The sequence below is a fragment of the Aspergillus aculeatinus genome (assembly GCF_003184765.1).
Source record: "Aspergillus aculeatinus CBS 121060 unplaced genomic scaffold BO66scaffold_42, whole genome shotgun sequence".
NCBI classification, from domain to species: domain Eukaryota; kingdom Fungi; phylum Ascomycota; class Eurotiomycetes; order Eurotiales; family Aspergillaceae; genus Aspergillus; species Aspergillus aculeatinus.
In genome coordinates this window covers 15,820-34,291 of record NW_020291511.1, presented here as the reverse complement: position 1 = coordinate 34,291, position 18,472 = coordinate 15,820, and the positions used below count along the sequence as shown (strand labels likewise).

Genomic DNA, 18,472 nt, shown 5'->3' with positions numbered 1-18,472 from the left:
GCAGTGCAACGGCATAGCAGTAGGTAGTACTGCAGACTCGAACTTGACTCGAGATGGTGGCCTTCGGCCACCATTCTTAATTTCTGCTGATGGAGGAGCTGTTGCGACTGTGATGCTGTCTTTGCTTTCAGCTAGATCAGTATCCGAGCCCATGTGCTAACCGTGCAGATTGTAGCTGTCGTTGCTGGAGCGACGCTCATCAAAGTCACCAAGGAAGAAAGAAAGAAAGAAAGAAAGAACAATAGCGACGCCACCATCCCATGCAACCTCGAAGAGATCCAGCTCGTGATGTCGCACTGAACTTGGCCACCAGAAATTAAGATGGTTCCATCTCAGTCTGTCCACAAGCACCACCTAGCCAATACCGCGTTAGCAATTGCGCAGCATCCGTGTTCTTTTTCGTGAAATCGTAGAGCTTAGACGCGCGAATGTTCAGAGTCTTCCCATCGTAATCCGCTTCCAGCACGCGGGCATGTCGGGGACCCATGAGAGACACCACCAGGATCTGAACTAAACGCAAGGTGAGCAAGCTTGTATGAAATTCCTACTAGGGAGAGAATATTCCTTACTGGGGCAACAATATGCGGGCGCAGCGACTTTGTCCTCAGCCTCGCAGCCATGATATCGGTGATGGTCATAATCTCCCCACGAAGCAGCTTGTTCTCGTCTCCGATGGCGTCACTTTCCAACATGACTTTGAAGTGTGGATAATTGCCCGTCCAATAGTCGGTTACTGATACGGCATACCAGTTAAACCCTGTAGCCTCCAGCAGTTGGCCGAACTTGTAATCCCCAATCCTGTATGCCACAATAGTCGGATAGCCCCATCAAAGGCTAAGATGGCTGTGGAGACATGACATACTCTCTATATCCACCAGAAGGCGGGGGGTTATGGGGGTATTTTAGCGCTGCATATCTCCCGCACTTGTAAAAGTGCTTGGTGAGGAAGAGCTCCATATCTCGAGTCTCCCACATGATGCGATCCAGATGGGGCTCGAACTCCAGCAACTTTCCCTCGTTCTCAGGGAGAGGCAGTTCTTCTTGAAATGGTTGGAAGAAGCGCGGGTGATTTTGAGTATTTTTCCCGTTTGTAATGTCTAGAGGCAAGTGACGGATACCGGCCGCCTTCAGATCAGAGGCTCCAACATGCATCTTCGGGGTTTCCTTGATCATATTCTCAGCTCAGCTCTCGCTAATGCGTGACGGCGATCAGCCCGCAGACGTACGAGAGCTTCATCCATCTTGATCTTACTGGAATTTGATGGAGTTTGGATGGGCTTGGTTTGAGTTGTTGGGTAGAGACGAGAGAGCGAGCGAGCCAAGTCAAAAGGTTTCGGCAGCGGTAAGAAAGGGCGCGCTCTTAGAGGTTTAGAGGCCTAAGGCAGACAAGAGCCAGTTGCTCGGCAACGTCAGGCGACTTCACTCGGTAGCGGGCATGGTCATGTGAGCTCCCACAAGTTGCTTGCTGCTGCCGCCGGCTTTACTGCACATTACGGAGTACTACATCCCCACCACTGAATCTGCCTTCCCCAGTACTAATTCTGTAATTGAAAACTGGCAGTATATCAAGTTCGAATATTTTTGATCCCAGTGGATTGTATAACATATACTTCCAAGTTGAATTTCTCTTATAGCAGGACCTGTAACTACCAATTGTCGGTAGGGCCTCGCCTTCCCATGTACCAAAGTACAGTTAGTTACCGACTGTCATACTCACTCTACTTACTTACTACCACCTTAAGTCACCTACTAATAGATTAGATCAACTATTACATATCGTCGGCGCTAACAATATCCACCCATCCTGTCCACTCAGTGCCCCTAGGTTGCCGCCCGCCATCACCTGACCCAACGAGAAGGTGTCATACTTGATTGCAAGCACTTCCATCCATTGGTTGGTGAAGAAGACTTGCTTTGGCGGTTTCTCGAGGCTGCATCTCAGTACCTAGTACTCGGCGGCAAGCCGGGCTGGACCAATCGATCAGATGGACGCTTGCATCACGCACGCCTCCTCTGGAGAAGGGACAACATGCCCAATAAAAGGAGTCACCCTCCGAGTCCAGTGTCTCAGCTCCTTTGTTGCCTGGTTGGACCCTACTTACTAGAACTTCAGTACACAAGATATCAAGCCTACGCACTAACTACCCATGGCCTCGGAAATATTCTCGGGTACGGATCTCCCCTCGACCGAAAATGAATGGTGACTGGACAGCTCGGCATAACGTCTCCGGTACTACCATCCATGATGCCACCCTCAACTCCGCATCCACCATCAGCGAGAAACAATATCTATTGCTCCAGGTTCTGTGGACTGCCGCGGACGCTCGAAAACTCAGCCTAAAACAATTCTAACTGGAGCCATGGAAAAGGGAAGCGGACAGGCTGCTGGCAACATTCCAATCTCGGGCCAACTACCGCCAGAGCTTCCTCAATGGCCCTATCCTTGAAGGTACATTTGCCCTGGCCAAAAAGTATCAGTCACAGGCTGCAGTATCGAGGGATGAGAGCTTCCAATCGAGAGTGGCCTTCTCCCCCATCGCCAATCGTACACGCGCCAAGGTGGGAAATCTAGCGCAGAAAATGCGCGCAGCACAACTTCAGACCCCAACAAAGTCCACAGGTAGAGCGGCAATCTCATCAGAGGTACCCGGGACTCCAGAGGTCGAGGACTCGCCCTTCCAGACCCCGGGGCCTGAGGAGCTTGCGCCCCTGATGTATCCCCAGACCAAAGATGAACAGATCGTCAATGCTGCCCTAGTGGACTTCTTGAATGCGCTGAGCATGCACTTTCCCCAAGCGAGCGATTGGACCTTGCACCGCAAGTCCTTCAAGGCAGTGTTCGAGAACGCCGCCTTTGAGGCACGAACCGATGGCTACCTGGAGGACGGAGGCTCCTCAGAGAGGGTGCGGGCGCTGGTTGAGGTGAAGCCAATGTTGCGGGAAAAGAAGCTGAATCCCATTCGGATGCAAGAGGCTGCGCAGATGGTGGCGTGGATCATGGCAGATCCTGATCCCACGGGCGCTCTGAATCTTCCAGGCCGGTAGGTCGCCTTCATTTCTCTTTTACCTCGACTACCTGTGTTCCTTTTTCACTGCAGTGCCAAGCGGTCCTTGTGGCCCTATCCTTGATTGGGTAAATCTGGACCCCCTGGTAATGTCACTCACTCACAAAGTCTCAGCCGTCTTCACGTATCGCAAGACCGCCATCAGATATCCATCACCTTCGCGGAGTATGACAGCAGCTACATCCAGTATCTCAATAATAGGCTGCCCCCGAACGCGCCCCGTCCGTTCCTCACCATGCACGAATTCGGCCCTTGGAATACAAATGTCCGAAGCGAGATGGAGAGCATCGGTGGCCTCCTGCTGGCGATTGCCCTGCGCGCGTACGCGGATGCTGCCCAGCCAAGCAAATGAACTTCCCCGGCGAGTTGAAGAGATGGCCGGGCCCAGCGGAGCGAATCGTGTTTTGTGTGACCGTGGAGAGAAGCCTTCATTGTCTTATCTTCTGGGAAGAGTATTCTCCACCTCATTGCGATCGGTCCCTGATGGGACCATCAAGTCAATGACACCTACCACAGGTACAGCCTCTCTTCAGATCCATCTGCTCTTATCATACTTTGCCGATCTCTTCCCGATCATGGTTATCTCCTGGGCGCTTCTGCTACAGAGGAGCCCAAAACCGTTGAAGTAATGCTGGACCCGGTCTCTTCTGGTTCCCATGATAAATGCCCCAGTCCTGTGCGAAGGAACGACGAGCTTCGAGGCTGGCTCTTTTTTGGTCTCTAGTGGAAGTGGTGCATGGATTTGGTTTAGGTGATTTCCATGGTGCTGGGAGACGCCTGAAATCTTGCCTGAAAAGTTGCCTGAAAAGTTGCCTGAAAAGTTGCTTGAAACGTTGCTTGAAACGTGACGTCAGGTTGAATCGCCACGTTGAATCACTCTTGAATCATTGTCAAAGAATCCCTTACTAGATTATCGTAGCAGCTTACTTTTACAGTCGTAGACAAGATCCTTTGAATATAAAATCAGATGCTATGCTGAAAGATCCAGCCTGAAATGTCGCTCGAAACATTGACTGAAATGTCATGATGAAATGAAATGTAAAATGAAATGTAACGAAACGTCCCGTCCCGCCACGTTACATGTCTTGGCCCTAAATCGCCCATTTCCGAGCCCCGTGCCAGCCCGGCCTGAACCCGACTAAGCCTGGAAGCCTCTGCGCATACTCTAAAACCACTTGATTCGTCTAACGTATGCTCATTCCTATCAGGAACACAAATCTCATACACAAAACAGTCGTAAACAATCTAAGGTATATCTATCCCATCAAAAATCATTCCATCTCTTCCAATTCATTAAATAAAGCCCATTAGTGTCTCATCGCGCGTCATGTTTCATAAATCCACCAAAAAAATCAAATTTCAATCACCTCCTTGTAGAAAACATTAGGATCCAACATTTTGCTCTTCGCACATGGATATATGCATGGTAGAAGGGAATCAAGAACCACAACAATCAAAACAGTCAAAACAGATAAAAGGGGGTGTCTCAGAAGGGAAACTCGCAAATTATACGGTGCGCGTTGAGGAAATCTCCCCAATCGCCGGTCGCCGGTCTATGGATATCTCTTTACGAGGTGGTTTATTCGAACTTGGTGCAGGGGCGCTCGCTTGTCGGGGTGTTGTTGTGCTGCTGCGTGTGGATTGCACTCTTGGTCTTGCGGTTTGAGCTCAAGATTGACATCGTCTAGGCCTTGTTCTGCACGTTCTTGGACATGGCGCGGATCTGGTGGCCGTACTTGTACAGCAGGAAGGGCATGGGCGCCATGATGGTGGCCAGGATACCGACCAGCGTGAGCACCCAGTGCGGGGTCATGTGCTGGTACATGGGGATCGAGGCGGGCTGCAGGGCACCCGAGATGACGTACCGGCTGAAGGTCATGAAGCCCAGCGCGGATCCGGCGTAGACGGTGTACACGAAGACAATGTACAGGTAAGTCGCCGTGAAGATGGTGACCAGCGAGTATCCGAACACGAAGGTCGCGATGATGGGGGACCAGATGCTGATGTCCGACTGGGATGCATTAGTATTGAACTGTACGCTGCACAAGCAGACTGAGGGAGACTTACGTAACAGGTCCAGCCCATCCAGAACAGGGAGATCGGCATCAAGAAAGAGCCACCAACCATGGCCCAGTACAGAGACACCTCGGCCTGCAGAGCGGTGCCGTTGGTCGCAGCCTTGACCGCCGCCTTCTTGGTCCAGCCGTAGATCAGCGGAATGAGCAAGATGGCGACAGCATCACCCGCCAACATGGCCACCCAGATGATGAAGGTGAGCGAGTTGGAGATGCCGTAGGTCTGCGTGAAGATGAAGGGGAATCCATTCAGGAAGGTGAAGAGGACAATGTACAGCAGGATCAGGTAGAAGGAGAAGAGCAGGACGATGGGCTCCGTGATGGTCATCTGGAAGGGGCGGTAGACGTTGACGAGGAGACGGCTGCCCAGCGAGCTGGTGGAAGCAGACTCGTCGACCTGGTAGCGGGAGTCTCCGGTGGCAGCACGCAGGTGCTTGGCCCTCCATGACAACAAGGTGGGACCGTAGGTCTCGGGCTGGAACATAGCGACAAAGACAAGCACGGCACCGGCAATGATGAGGGAGATCCAGTCGGTCCAGTTCGACTTGTCGGCAGGGATGTAGGCACCAATGATGGGACCGAGAATAGGACCCGAGTACGAGGCCATGGTCACGAATGGCAGACTGAAGGTGACATCGAGAGGACCCCAGATATCACCCACGGTACCACCTCCGACCGTCAAGGGGGCAGCACCAAAGAAACCCTGGATGAAGCGGAAGACAATGGCGGCCCCATAGTTGGGCGCCAAGGCCTTAGCCAGGATGAACAGCATGAAGACAATCAGGGTGATGAAGTAAACCGCATTGCGGCCAAATGTCTCCGAGAAGGGTCCGGCGAAGAGAGAACCCACACCCACGCCAATGAGGTACATTCCTGCAACGATTAGCCTCGACCCCTGCATTAGTGGAAAGGGGTCGACTCACCAGTGACCATGGTACCGGCAATTTCACCGACGTGGTACTTCTCGTTGAAAGCAGCCGAAATGGGAGCATCGATGGTACCGGGGATACTGACAGCCAGGGCAATCAGACAGACCGTGGCTGTACAGATCCATTTCCTGGCACGGGTCCAGTTCTGAGGGTTGAGGGGATCGCCCTCCTTCCAGCCAACGACGTAGGTGACGGAGCCATCGTTCTCATTGGGGCGAGATAGTTCAACGCCAGGAATGAGAGCCCTCTCCTTCTCGTCCGGAGTGGAGGTGCCGGAGGATGAGCCACCGTCAGGTAAGGTGTGGGCTCGAGTCACATCCTCCCTGGCGGCATCTCGCAGGCTGAGATACTGACGAAGGGTCGCCATAGTATAGGTGGGATATCTGGGATATCTGGAATATCAGATAATTCAAAGGAAGATAAGGATGATGATGAGAGTGGTATGATTGAAATGCTCTGGTCAGACATATTGAGGAGAGAAGCCGTCACTTTGAAGCAAATATATACGGACTGGAAGACCCCTGTGCTTGGTAACCTGGTGATGTGTAAAGTGGCCGAGACGGATTGATACTACCTAGGGTTGGGAAAGGTTCAGAATGGGCTACAAGTTCCTTACAGTGGGTGATGGGAAGATCGACCGGAACGGGATTGGAAAGGGTGAAAGCCGACCAGTGACAGCGGTGTGAAATGCCCGACTGCTGCACTGTCGGACTCTCCGTCGGACTCTCGGACACTTTTGGAGGGGCCATTCGAGACACTGTGATTGGTGTTAAACACTGCATCAGCTCGACATGAATCAGCTGGATGACTAACCCCAAAAGTGTCCATGGCTTTTCCTGTTCCGGCCAGCAACGGGCCAATTCGTGCCCGATTGTCGCCGCCTATTCCTACTTTATCTCGTGATGGTCGCCCTGTCGCGCGTGCGTGATCACTAGTCCCTAGTTTCTAGCTAGTAATCTGGATCTGACTCGATTCTAGTCCTGAGTCTCCTGACTCTGGATCCAGACTGACTGCTATCCCGACATGGAGTTGACTTGAATTCGAGGTTCAACGACACTGCAGGTGTCGTCGGGGTAGTTCAATTCACCATGGGAACACATCATCTATATAAGCCCTAATTCGATGGGAAGAAGACGCAACCATCAACATCAGTCACAACCACCACCACCACCACCACCACATCGAGAGGCAAATTGAGGCGGGTGACAAGCAACATTCCACGGGCCAAGACACGTCGAACCACTTTTTCTCTTAGCGACATCACATCCCACCACCCATTGACACCCAACCACACCCGTCAGCCACTAATTACCCGAACGATGTCGTCCGAGACCGTCTACGTCCCGCTCAACGTGCTGGACCACCTGCACCGGCCCAACTACGTCAAGTTGTGCTACTACTTCTCGCTCCAACCCGGCACGACCCCGCTGGATGTCTTCGAGGACCTCGGCAAGGGTCTGCACCAGACCTTCGTGCAGGTGCCGTGGCTCGGGGGCAAAGTCTTCCGCCAGTCCCCCGACACGCCGGGGTACCGGCCGGGGCAGCGGGAGCTGCGGTACAACCCGGCGACGGCGGCGCCGGTGGACGGGCCGCTGCCGCACCAGCTGCGCTTCAACGAGCTGGAATCGGACTACACGTTCGCGGAGCTGCGCGAGGAGGGGTTCCCCAGCGACGCCTACGACGACCAGGAGCTGCTCAATGTGCCCATCGAGGGCAACCTGGACACGGGCTGCGACGTCTTCGTGGCGCAGGCCAACTTCATCCCGGACGGGTGCGTGCTGTGCATGTCGACCTGCCACGCCGCCATCGACGGCACCGCCATGGTCACCGTGATGAAGCTGTGGGCCGACAACTGCCGCAGCGTGTTCGACCCTTCGGAGATCGTCGAGCCCTTCCCCGCCGAGAGCTCCGACCGCACCCTCCTCGACAAGCTCTGGGTGCCGCCCAAATCCGGCCCCATCGCCCTCCAAGACGCCGACGCGTGGACGCGGGGCCTGGTCGGCCTGCGCCCCAGCGAGGGCTCGACGACCCCGATCGACTTCCAGAACTGGTTCGGCAACGAGCACCCCAAGCCGCCGCGGCAGATGAAGAACCGCACCTTCTACATGTCGGCGGCCAACATGACGGCCCTGCAGAAGGAATGCGAAGCCTCCACCGCCGACGACAGCAGCAGCAGCACGACCGCCGGACCGCTCAGCGGCAACGACGTGGTCACGGCGCTGATGTGGCGGAGCCTGGTGCGGGCGCGGGCGGCGGCGGCGGACGAGACGCTGGACGAGGAGTCAGTGCTCGAGTCGGCGATCGACGGGCGGATGGAGTTCTCGCAGGCGGTGCCGCCCAGCTACCTGGGCAACATCACCTTCTACAACCAGTCGGCGATCCCGGTGGCGGAGCTGCTGGACCCCGCGGTGCCGCTGGGCCGGGTGGCGCGCGCGATCCGCACCGGCGCCGGCCGCGTCAACAGCGCCAGCCTGCACGAGGCCTACGCGCTCATCAAGGGCGTCGCCGACTTCGCCCAGCTCAAGCCCCGCTTCCGCCGCACCGCCGGCGCCGACATGCTCATCTCCAACCTGCTCCTGTTCCCCGTCGACTCGATCCAGTTCGGCACCCGCCGCTTCGCCAACGAGGGCAAGCCCGAGGCCGTGCGCTGCTTCAACGGGCCCCTCAATGACGTCGCCCGCATCTCATTCATCCTGCCCCGTCGCAGTAAGGGCGGCATCGAGTTGGCCATGAACCTGTTCGAGGAGGAGATGGATTGTTTGCTCGAGGATGAGGAGTTCAATCGGTTCTGCTTGGAGCTTTAGATTTTTCCTTGAGGGGTGCGAGATTCTTGTAATTAGACTTTCTTGTTTTTGTTTCTGTGTGTGAACGGTTTGTTCTTTGACGAAGCCTTAGATTGCGATTCACGATCTAGCTTAATTTTCGAAATCTATTTCCTATATTTTATAACTGAATCGAGTATTTCTATCCCACGCATTGCCGGAGTTCGGATTTCAGGGGAATGCCCTGATTAGGCAAGGGTCCATCTACCCCGGCCCCAGCCACTGCAGAATAAGCGAGTCTCCTCTGCCCAGGTAGGTCTTCTACCGCTGCAGCCGTTCCAGGTACAGTGTCTACTGGCTAGTGGACCCAACCTAAGTCAGCGGAGGATAGCCCACCCCGCGCAAGACCTCCGCCGGCCCAATCTCCACCCAGCGCGCCAGGATCTCGTCGCGATCCAGCCACACCGACCCCACCATCCCCGCCCCGTTGACCGCGACATCCGGCCGGTACCGATCCTTCGACCGGGGGATCACCATGATCCAATCCTCGACCAAGATCACATTGTGCGGGATATTCCCCTCCCCATCGCTTGCACCTCTGTCGCTGAACGCAGATCGCATCTCCGCCAAAAGCCCGAGGTACGCATCCAACACACGCTCAGAATACGCCTGCTCCTGAAACTCCGAGGGCGACAACGGAGCGCAGAAATGCGCAAAGGGGATGTCGCTGGATTTTGGTGTGGGATTGTTCGGGAGGATGGTTGGTCCTGGTGCCTTGGTGTCGACATTTACACCCTTCCCTACGGTAGGCAGCTCAATGATTTGATCTATTTCTTTCTCGTCATCAACACAAGGGATGATATGCATGTGCTTGTGCTGGCGACTGGCGCCCGCCGTGCGCCCGCAGTTGAACATGGCGAAATAGCGCCGACCGTTGTCCTGACCCAATGCGCAGAGGACGGCGCGCGCGGCTTCGAGGTCCTCTCGATCCAAATTCTCGTGCTGGCGCCGGTACGAGTCCTGGGTGAGGAGGAGGAACTGCGGCCGGAAGACGCTGTAGCCGTTCGGGACGAGGATGTGGGTCGTGTGGATGGTGGCGATGATGAGGTCAGGCGTGGGGCAGGCGAGATCGCTGCCGGGGCCGAAGGTTGCTGGTTTGGAAGATCCATCTTTATTATCGCTGTTGCTGCTGTCATCGTTATTGTTGCTGCTGCTGCTCCTGCTGCTGCTGCTCCTGCTGTTGTTTCTGTTTTCGTTGGGCGGTTTCAGACCCTCGCCAGATTGGGGTTTGTTGGTGAGAGATTGGCTGATCCGGAATTCGAACTAGATTCGCGAGGTTAGATCGGTGAAACTTAAAAGGAATGGTGGGTTGTGTACGTGAAAGTTGTCAACTTCGAGGCGCACGATCTTGGAGGGGGAGTAGACGACGAGGCCGCGGCGGACCAAGGCGTCGAACTCCGATAGGGCTGCCGCATTGGTGAGGCTTGAGAGTGTATGTTTAGCGCTGAAGGATGGGGTGGAAACGGTCGCTTCATTATCGATAGCCATATTGGGGATAGACGTTGATGTGAAGGACATGCAAGCACGACCAGGATGTGTCCAGAGTGGAAAGACTCGGTAGGTTGATTAGCAATGCTATCATGGATGCTAGCAAGGGGGCTGGGATCCGAATAAGGCTGGAAAGGGCCATAATGCAGGAGTGGGCGCCCATGCGGGCTGTGGCGCCCGTCTCGGGTCCCGACCTCGGTCCTTAGCCGGGTGTTGCGTCGGGGCGCTTGGACGCTTGCATCGAGCCGCTGCCTCTATTTGAGCTTCCACTTCCCTCGATGCGTCAGCCTGTCGCATGTTGTTGACTTTTGTAGTAGGCAATCGCAATGATTCCAGAGCCAGTTTCGAAAATTGGGATGCAACTCAATGGAGGTAAGTTCGAGGATTGCAGGTGGGCAGGCAAACTAAGATGTGATAGAAACCCGAGCAAGAAAACAAATACGTTGGAAGATTATGTGGATTAGAGCAGAGGTCTGATGAGTGTTCTTCGTATAGTGCAGTGAGAAGATCTTAAAGTCTTTCGAGCTACTCTAACTTCCAACCGGGGAAGACTCATCTGATATGAGGGTCACGAGCAACTGCCGATAGTCCACGCAGTGCAGAACGGCGGGCCGACAGCATGCTTATCTCCAGGAAGAGGTGGGATCCACGGCAAAATGCAGCTGGAAGCGGTCAGAGGAGTCGACAGGGGCTCACCGCCGGGGTTGGAACGGGATTCAGAGGGCAGATCGCTCAGTCTTGGCGGCTCGGATTTGGAGCTGCGCTCTCTGCGTGAACACCGGGGTTTCCACAACTCAACAGGAATTTGCTTCGGATTTCTACCAGACACACTCGACAACATGCGATCGGATTCTTTCTTCTGCAACACCTCGAGCCTCGTCCCTGCAACGTGCTCGGACGGGATTAGCAGGAAATACGACCCCCATCCTCGATCAGCGATGAGCCATACTTAAGTACTCTCACCTGTATAGTTCGTCTGGGAAAAGAAAATGCCGAAGATCCAAACACAGACCGGATGCAAGATGATACGGTCACCAACTCTCGACCATGCATCCCCCTACACCTCCACCATGAGTGTCATGGAGGAGGGGGAGAGCATCAACAGCGACCTGCCTCCGAGTCGCAAGACCCGCGACAGCTGCGACGCCTGCGCCAAATCCAAGGTGCGCTGTGGCAAGCAGCATCCACGATGTGATCGATGTGTGGCGCGCAACAAGCCCTGCAACTACGGCTTCATCCGACCACGAGGGCGGCGACGTCTGTCGCAGATCCCCCCCGGGGGCAATCTCACCCCGGTCACGGACACCCAAAATAGTTCGCCCGACCGGGCCGACCCCAACAACCACAACAACTTTCAGCACATCGACCTCTTCAACACACTGGGCTACCAGGACCTGGAGGCCATCGCAGAGAAGCTCAACGACTACTCTGCGACCGACCGGCTCCTCGCCAACCCGCCCACCAGCGTGGGACACAATGACTTCCAGCTCATCGACGACTGGCAGACGATGGACCAGGAGCTGCAGCGGCTGCTCGACATCACCACCCCGCAAGCCACTCCGGTCCTCGAAGTCACCCCCCACCAATCCAGCTCGCAATCCAGCATCCAAACCGGCCTGTCCTCCCTCTCCACGAGCTCCCCATCCTCCACCTCGTCCCCGTCTCCCAGCATCTCCTCCCTCCACGGTCAATCCTGCATCACCCTGACCTTCAACACCCTGCAAGCCCTCCACCCCCCGTCGGACAAATGCGTGCTCAACTCCAACGCACCGCCGCCCCGCAGCCTCGATGCTGTCCTGCACCTCAACCAAAAAGCCATGAGCAATCTCTCGCTCGTCATCGGCTGCCCCTGCTCTCTAGACTTCAGCTTCGCGCCTCTCATCGCGCAGGCCATCTCCAAGGTTCTGATCTGGTACCAAGCCATCCTGGACGGCTGCGAGGCGATCCCCGAGATGGCGTTCATGCAGCCGACCACGGCGCCGACGCGCGTGCGCGTCCTCCCCATCAAGATCGGGCAGTTCGAGCTCAGCGAGGGCGACCACCGCCGCATCGTCGCGCAGATGGTCATGAACGACCTGGAGAAGGTGCGCGGGCTGGTAGAGAGCTTCACGCAGTCGTACTGCCGGCGCGAAGCCTCGCCCACGGATGCGGACCAGTCCATGTGCTTTATATTGGAGTCGGCGCTGCGGCACAAGTTGAATGATACCCTTGGTTCTGCGGTTTTGAAAATGACGGATTGAGCTTTTGGAGGGTGGGTCGGGTGTTCGATATGGGGGGTTCTTTCGGGTTACGTGTATATGGAGTTGGAGTTGTGGTGTTTCTATTGGGAGGGGGGGGGCTGTCTGTTGTATTATTCCCAATGATGATGATTTTTGATGAGCAATGGATTTCTTATTTCTTTTCTTGGTGCTTGAGCTTTGACTGGGGATTGTTTGCGACTGGGAAGGGTGGCGTGGTTCCCTGTATATTTCCTTGACGCTATAACTTATAGAGAAAGACTAGAAAGGCGCACTGAGGAGTTTTACTCCGGGAGCAGCAGCGCATCGATCTATCTGTACCAAATCAATGGGATTGTTATGGTCTCTTTCTAGGTTTGTTTCCTCTAGGTTTAGAATCGGTAAATGCAGAACCACTGAACTGTGGGCGATGGAAAATCAAGACCTCATCTTACAAGCAAGACTCGTGCTCTCTTCCGTCCCTACGGGAACCTCAAAGGTTAGGTGGCCATACACAAATTCTTCCCATTTCCAAGTCCATGCATAATTACATTAGGAATAAGGTGGTGAGCATTACAGCAAGAGCTTAAAAGAATGAACTCACTTGACCGTCATGTTTTAGTCAAACGCTGGAGGAGTGGCTAAAGGTCTCTGCTCATCCGCGCAGACGTCGCCTCTACATGTAACATAGTGATAAGCTCGCGTTCGCAATTCAAAGATAATGATTCCAGAATAAGGATTAAGAATTCCAAAAATAAGTCTAGCCAAGTAATCCGCGCTCAAACGGGCACATTCTCGGCACAAACCACCACTACTTCTTATCGATTCGCAAACGTCTGCAAGTATGGATGGTTGGCCATGAATTCTTCAAGTAGTAAGGTCCGTGACCCTCTGGAATTATGTAGTACTTACAGTAGCATGGGGACCAGCCAATGGCAGCTCGCAGACTCCGAGTGAAGTCCGGCCCGGATCTGCCCGGATTGTCCTTGTTTGTTGACGGATTGAGACTAGGCACTACTAGGTAGTCTGCCAGGTGAAGGAGCCGCGCACTGTTGCTATGCTACAGGTCTGGACCACGTCACCACGGGTCTGGCTCTCTTTAGTTCAATTCGGCAATCCCAACGGCTCAAGCTGACATAAGAAAGAGCCTGGCAATCCCTAAGTCCGGGGATCGGATTTGGTCGGAGATTTTTCAGACCCAGAATCTGGTAAGGTAGGTGTCTTCAGCACAACAGCTTGCTTGCATTAGCGCGGCATTATCCCCCCCCGTCAGGATCCATTAGCTTACTTGTCGGTTGGCGGTTGTCGTCATTACTGTTCTACCAAGCACGACGAAAACAAGGAAGATGGAGAATGCTTTATCTCAGATAGGAAACCGTGGTATTATCATTACTAACAGAAGCCAGAAATCTATGGACAAGTAACAGGAACAGAAACGCCGGGCCCAGTCATAAACACAATTTATCAACAGGTGGAGTCACACCGTCAAGGTGGTACACAGCATGCGGTCGACGAGGGGGGTCTGTTGCAGGAAGCCCGTCTGGAAGGTGATCTGGGCGTTGGGGTCGGCGACGGGGGCGTGCAGGGCCCAGAGGCGGCGGGTGAAGTCCTGGCGGGTCTGGCGGATCATCTCGTCGATGTTGTAGCTCCAGATGTGGCGGGAGCGCGAGTCGATCTCGTGGCAGATGTGGGCGGGGTCGCGCGAGTGCTGCCACTCGTACATCTCGCCGACGAAGCGGGAGGACTGCATGAGCCACTGGGTGCGCTCGAGGCGGATGTGGTCGTAGGTGGCCAGGGCGGCGGAGAGCAGCTCCGGCAGGCGGTGCGGGCAGGCCGCGCGGGCCGCCTGCGAGTGCACCGCCTGCAGCAGCTCGACCAGGGCGGCGGCGTCCTCGATGCCCATGCCCGCCCCGGCCCCGTGGTGCGGCGCCGACGCGTGGGCGGCGTCGCCCGCCAGGCACACCCGCCCGTTCACATAGGTCGGCGCCGGGTTGGCCGCCATGTCGAAGATGGCCCAGCGGTGCAGCGTCTCCGGCAGCAGGTCGATGATCCCCCGCGTGAACGGGGTGAAGTGCTCGAACGCCTTCACCGCCTCCTGCTTCGTCGCCATCGCCGTCAGCTTCTCCTCCGTCCACTCCCCCTCGTCGTGCACGAACGCCACCACGTTCAGCAGCAGCCCGCTGGCCACGGGGAAGGTCAGCATGTGCGCCCCGGGCCCCATGTACATGTGGCGGTTGTAGGCCCGCTCGTGGCCCAGCAGCGGCAGCGCCTTCTCCATCGGCACCAGACCCCGGAAGGCGTACTTGTGCGTGTAGCCGGCGTGCGCGGCCGGATGGTTGTCGCCCAGCACGAGGCGGCGGACCTTGGAGTGGATTCCATCGCAACCGACGACTGTGACCCAGTATTAGCCATTACTCTTGAGGGTATTCCAATAAAGGGGTAGAACAACTCACCAAGATCCGCCTGCGCAGTGGTCCCATCCTGAAACCGCATCAGCAGCTTCTTGTCGTCGCCGCGGTCCTCCACCGCGACCAGGCTCTTCCGGAATTTGACCCGGTTCTCGGGGATGAGGTTGAGCATCTCGTTGAGGAACTCGGCGCGGTGGCACCCCTCGAAGCCGCGCTCGCCCACGTACATCTTGTAGATGGGCTCGTCCAGGTCGCCCTCCTCGCGGTTGCCCGAGTTGGACCAGGTGAACCAGTCGGTGGTGTTCTGGACGGCGACCTTCTTGAAGGCGGCGTGGATGGCCGGGTCGAGCACCTTCATGGCCGACTCGGCGTTGGGGGTGAAGCCGATGCCTGCGCCCACCTCGCTGAAGGCGTTGCTGCGCTCGTAGATGGTGACGTTGATGTCGCGGGCCAGGAGGCCGATGGCCAGCGCGGCGCCGACGATCCCGCCGCCGACGATGGCGACGTCGAGGACTTCGTTCTGGGTGGAGTGAGACATTGTTGTTGTTATTTGGGGGGGTGGTGTGGGTTGTTGTGGAGATAGAGTGTGTATGTATATGATGATTGATAATCAAGAAGCTTGGAGGCTTTTGTTGTTGTGGAGTGTCTTGATGATGATGATGATGAAGCTGTTGGAATTGCTGTTCTGGGACATGCTGAGGATCTGGATCGCGAAAACCATTATATACATAATCCCACTTGAGGCCAACGGGATGTTGGAGCCCCCGAAATCTGAGTGAGACGTTGAAGCCCGAAATGCCTGTTCACGAATCACGAAATCCCAGATTCCGGTTCAGCAGTCATGGGCTGTGGGCGACGGAATCTCGTGGAGAACCCGATACATGGTCCAAGTCCGGGGGTGCTCGGGCCCCATCGCTCATACCATGGGTCTAGCGTTGTTTTCTTCTCTGCAGAATAACCCTGCTTACCATGATAGAAAGAGGGCTTGGCTCTTGGTGTCTGTGTTCAGAGGCTAAGTTAGTAGCTGGGGTGAAGAAGCTCTAGGGCTCCCAAACACGAGCGAAGTCCCGCCGCGGGTTTGGGGCCTTCCCACCTCAATCCCGTTGCCCAATGAGCTGGCCCGGAAACCACCGCGGGTTTCGCGCCGTTTCTTCCCTCGTGGCCTCATCGCGCCTACGACAGACCTAGGGAGCTGTACGCTACGGCACCAGCGGGGTTGACTCTGGACTCTGGAGTTATCGTTTAATTCCGTTGCTGGGTCGGTGGGTGGGTAGGAATTCCAGTCCTCGATCAATTCCACAGTGAATCCCGCCTTTCTTGCGCTCGCCCCTTACCCCACTGTCCCCGTTTGGTCTCGTCTCTGGTCGCTGGTCGCTGGTCTCTAATTCTAGGACATCGGTCGGAATGCCGGGGTGGATTTCTGTGCTGAATGCCTGCTGACTACTACAGCTGGTCTCTTGCTTGCCACTTGTGGGGGCCCCAAGTAAAGTCTCTCTGGCTGTTGTAGAATATACCCTAAGTGATTGGGACGGATCCCATAATTAGTAGCCAAAAGAAGTATACCAGGATCAGCTCGAATCACAGGACGTCCACAGTGATCATCGCATGTCGATCGATCTGAGTGATCTTGAAGCTCATGTTCTCTTTGGGATAGGACCTGACGATCGCGGATTTGGCGGGTGTCTACGAATCCCTGGCTCAGTGGCTGTCAGCACCAGCCTCAGCCAGCCTAGCCCTAGCCACGTGGCGGTCACCTGATCATAGTATCCTCATAGTCTGTAGTAGGGTATATACCTCATCGTTGACGATACTTGCAGCTATTTGTTTACAATGGACAAGGAAGTAGATGAGCTTGTTTGGTCTGTAGGCTTAATCTTCTTGGGCTATCTAAACAGTAATCTATGTTTATGGAGCGCTGAATCCATGTTCTATGTCTCCTAGGCTGTCGTCGTGAGATACATATATATATATACACACATACAGGTATGTGTACGTATGCATGCTATGCCATGCTGCATTCATAGCCAAAGAATAAGCTCAGCACTATTTCTCAAAGAACAGCCTTGAACAACTGGAAACTAAGATTACACTCATCATATCAAAACTAAACTCTGCAAGCCCTCTAGCGTCAACTCAGTCCCCAACCCTACCATCAGGGACTCAAGGCTTAGCCGTGCAAGGCTCTACGGAGCCACTGCTACTCTGGCCACAGCACCCACTCACCCCACCTTAGCCCCGAGATAAGCCCCAAGGGCCGTGCCTGGTGCCTTACGGTCCGAACTTGCCCCCGCGAGACCCCGGCTGATCAACGTCGGTCCGTAGATTTCGACGCTACGAAGTACCGGGTCTCAGATCGAGGGGCAGGCTACTGCGCGCGGTCCCTGCAGGGCAGGCTAGTTGCAGGCTAACTTTGAGGTCGTCGCACTTAGGATAAACATCTTGATCTACAGGGCCCTTCCCTTTACCCCATCTTTACAAGTTTAGTGTGCATCAGTTCACATCCTGTAAGTAGAAGAGCCGTCACGGCCTGCTAACCACCGATGCCAACACCGGTCAGTATCCTCATCCTCAGATCCGCGACTCCTCACTCAACACCCGGGGCGACCTGACCACTACCCTGGCGAGTATCCAAAGTCCAGAAGTGGGTATTCATCCACGTAGGCGATCACCATATACACACTAGCTTCAGCTCAAGGGAACACCCAACCCCGCAAGAAAGAACTACTAACCCCCAACGAACACCAGTAACTCGTGAACATCACCCGAACGGAAAGCACAAGGCCGAGCCCAGGTGGAACACCCACCCACCCAGTAGAACCACAAGGACAAGGCAGACTCATCCCTCTTTCTACGGTATCTAACCGGGATTCAGCCCGGATTTCAGACCACAGTCCATGTGTGCACCCTCGCCCACTAGTCCCATGGCAGTACACAGCCCTCCACACGCATCTACCTCATCACTGGAGAATATGCCATGTACACAGCGAAGACCCCACGGAATTGGACTTCGGAATTCAAGTCATGTTGAACCCCCTTTCCTTTGTCCTTGAGCTTTAGCCAATGGCAGATCATAACCAAGCTGGACACATTAGTCAGAGAGAGGATGAGACATGGCCTAGGTGACAGGGACGGATCATGGCTAGGGAATGCTCGTCGGGGTTCAACTTTCAATTCCGGGAGCTCTACCTTCAAACAGGAGGAAGGGTAGATCAGGGAGGAGGCTCAGGCAGGTGGCTTAGAGGGGAGTCTAGGGCTGAGCAAGCTGCAAGGCCCTAGGAGAGGACAAGAACAGGGACGGGGGCAGGCGCAAGCACAAGCAGACTTGCAGCAGGGACGAACGGATTTCAGAACCCCAATCCTAATCCCACTTCTCAATCCCCCTCCAACGAAAACTACTTTAGACAGAGCGGTCGTGCCTTTACCACCGTATATAAGTGCACCCAATCAAGAAGCATGGAAACCACAATAC

The 18,472-nt window shown here is 55.2% G+C and overlaps 7 protein-coding genes across 7 annotated transcripts; 3 read left to right on the top strand and 4 right to left on the bottom strand.

Moving 5' to 3' along the window:
• Positions 1-316: 316 nt before the first annotated feature.
• On the bottom strand, positions 317-1,173 carry BO66DRAFT_422169 (uncharacterized protein; the record flags this gene model as incomplete). Its single annotated transcript, XM_025650027.1, has 3 exons — positions 317-505; positions 570-798; positions 863-1,173. 3 exons carry the CDS (start codon positions 1,171-1,173, stop codon positions 317-319), a joined length of 729 nt encoding a protein of 242 aa, XP_025501188.1.
• Positions 1,174-2,193: 1,020 nt separating this feature from the next.
• BO66DRAFT_473428 (uncharacterized protein) lies at positions 2,194-3,417 on the top strand (the record flags this gene model as incomplete). The annotated part of the gene is made up of 3 exons (XM_025653045.1): positions 2,194-2,306; positions 2,370-3,041; positions 3,180-3,417. 3 exons carry the CDS (start codon positions 2,194-2,196, stop codon positions 3,415-3,417), a joined length of 1,023 nt encoding a protein of 340 aa, XP_025501187.1.
• A 1,332-nt stretch (positions 3,418-4,749) lies between these two features.
• On the bottom strand, positions 4,750-6,436 carry BO66DRAFT_403818 (MFS general substrate transporter; the record flags this gene model as incomplete). Its single annotated transcript, XM_025648891.1, has 3 exons — positions 4,750-5,076; positions 5,133-6,013; positions 6,064-6,436. The coding sequence occupies 3 exons, from the start codon at positions 6,434-6,436 to the stop codon at positions 4,750-4,752; spliced, it is 1,581 nt and encodes a 526-aa protein (XP_025501186.1).
• A 572-nt stretch (positions 6,437-7,008) lies between these two features.
• On the top strand, positions 7,009-8,873 carry BO66DRAFT_379313 (uncharacterized protein; the record flags this gene model as incomplete). Its single annotated transcript, XM_025645842.1, has 1 exon — positions 7,009-8,873. Exon 1 carries the CDS (start codon positions 7,389-7,391, stop codon positions 8,871-8,873), a length of 1,485 nt encoding a protein of 494 aa, XP_025501185.1. The 5' UTR covers positions 7,009-7,388.
• A 330-nt stretch (positions 8,874-9,203) lies between these two features.
• BO66DRAFT_441080 (uncharacterized protein) lies at positions 9,204-10,379 on the bottom strand (the record flags this gene model as incomplete). Its single annotated transcript, XM_025651311.1, has 2 exons — positions 9,204-10,154; positions 10,209-10,379. The coding sequence occupies 2 exons, from the start codon at positions 10,377-10,379 to the stop codon at positions 9,204-9,206; spliced, it is 1,122 nt and encodes a 373-aa protein (XP_025501184.1).
• A 1,070-nt stretch (positions 10,380-11,449) lies between these two features.
• On the top strand, positions 11,450-12,619 carry BO66DRAFT_413541 (uncharacterized protein; the record flags this gene model as incomplete). The annotated part of the gene is made up of 1 exon (XM_025649421.1): positions 11,450-12,619. The coding sequence occupies one exon, from the start codon at positions 11,450-11,452 to the stop codon at positions 12,617-12,619; it is 1,170 nt and encodes a 389-aa protein (XP_025501183.1).
• A 1,265-nt stretch (positions 12,620-13,884) lies between these two features.
• Positions 13,885-16,005, bottom strand: BO66DRAFT_379308 (FAD-dependent oxidoreductase). Its single transcript, XM_025645841.1, has 2 exons — positions 15,049-16,005; positions 13,885-14,986 (listed from the first exon to the last, which is right to left on the bottom strand). The coding sequence occupies exons 1-2, from the start codon at positions 15,539-15,541 to the stop codon at positions 14,073-14,075; spliced, it is 1,407 nt and encodes a 468-aa protein (XP_025501182.1). The 5' UTR covers positions 15,542-16,005; the 3' UTR covers positions 13,885-14,072.
• Positions 16,006-18,472: the final 2,467 nt, after the last annotated feature.

Bases quoted from the DNA above. Each gene is read 5' to 3' on its own strand.
- BO66DRAFT_379308 (XM_025645841.1), bottom strand. From the start codon at position 15,541: ATGTCTCACTCCACCCAGAACGAAGTCCTCGACGTCGCCATCGTCGGC. The intron at 14,987-15,048 runs GTGAGTTGTTCT...ACTGGGTCACAG, and splicing joins CACTGCGCAGGCGGATCTTG to TCGTCGGTTGCGATGGAATC.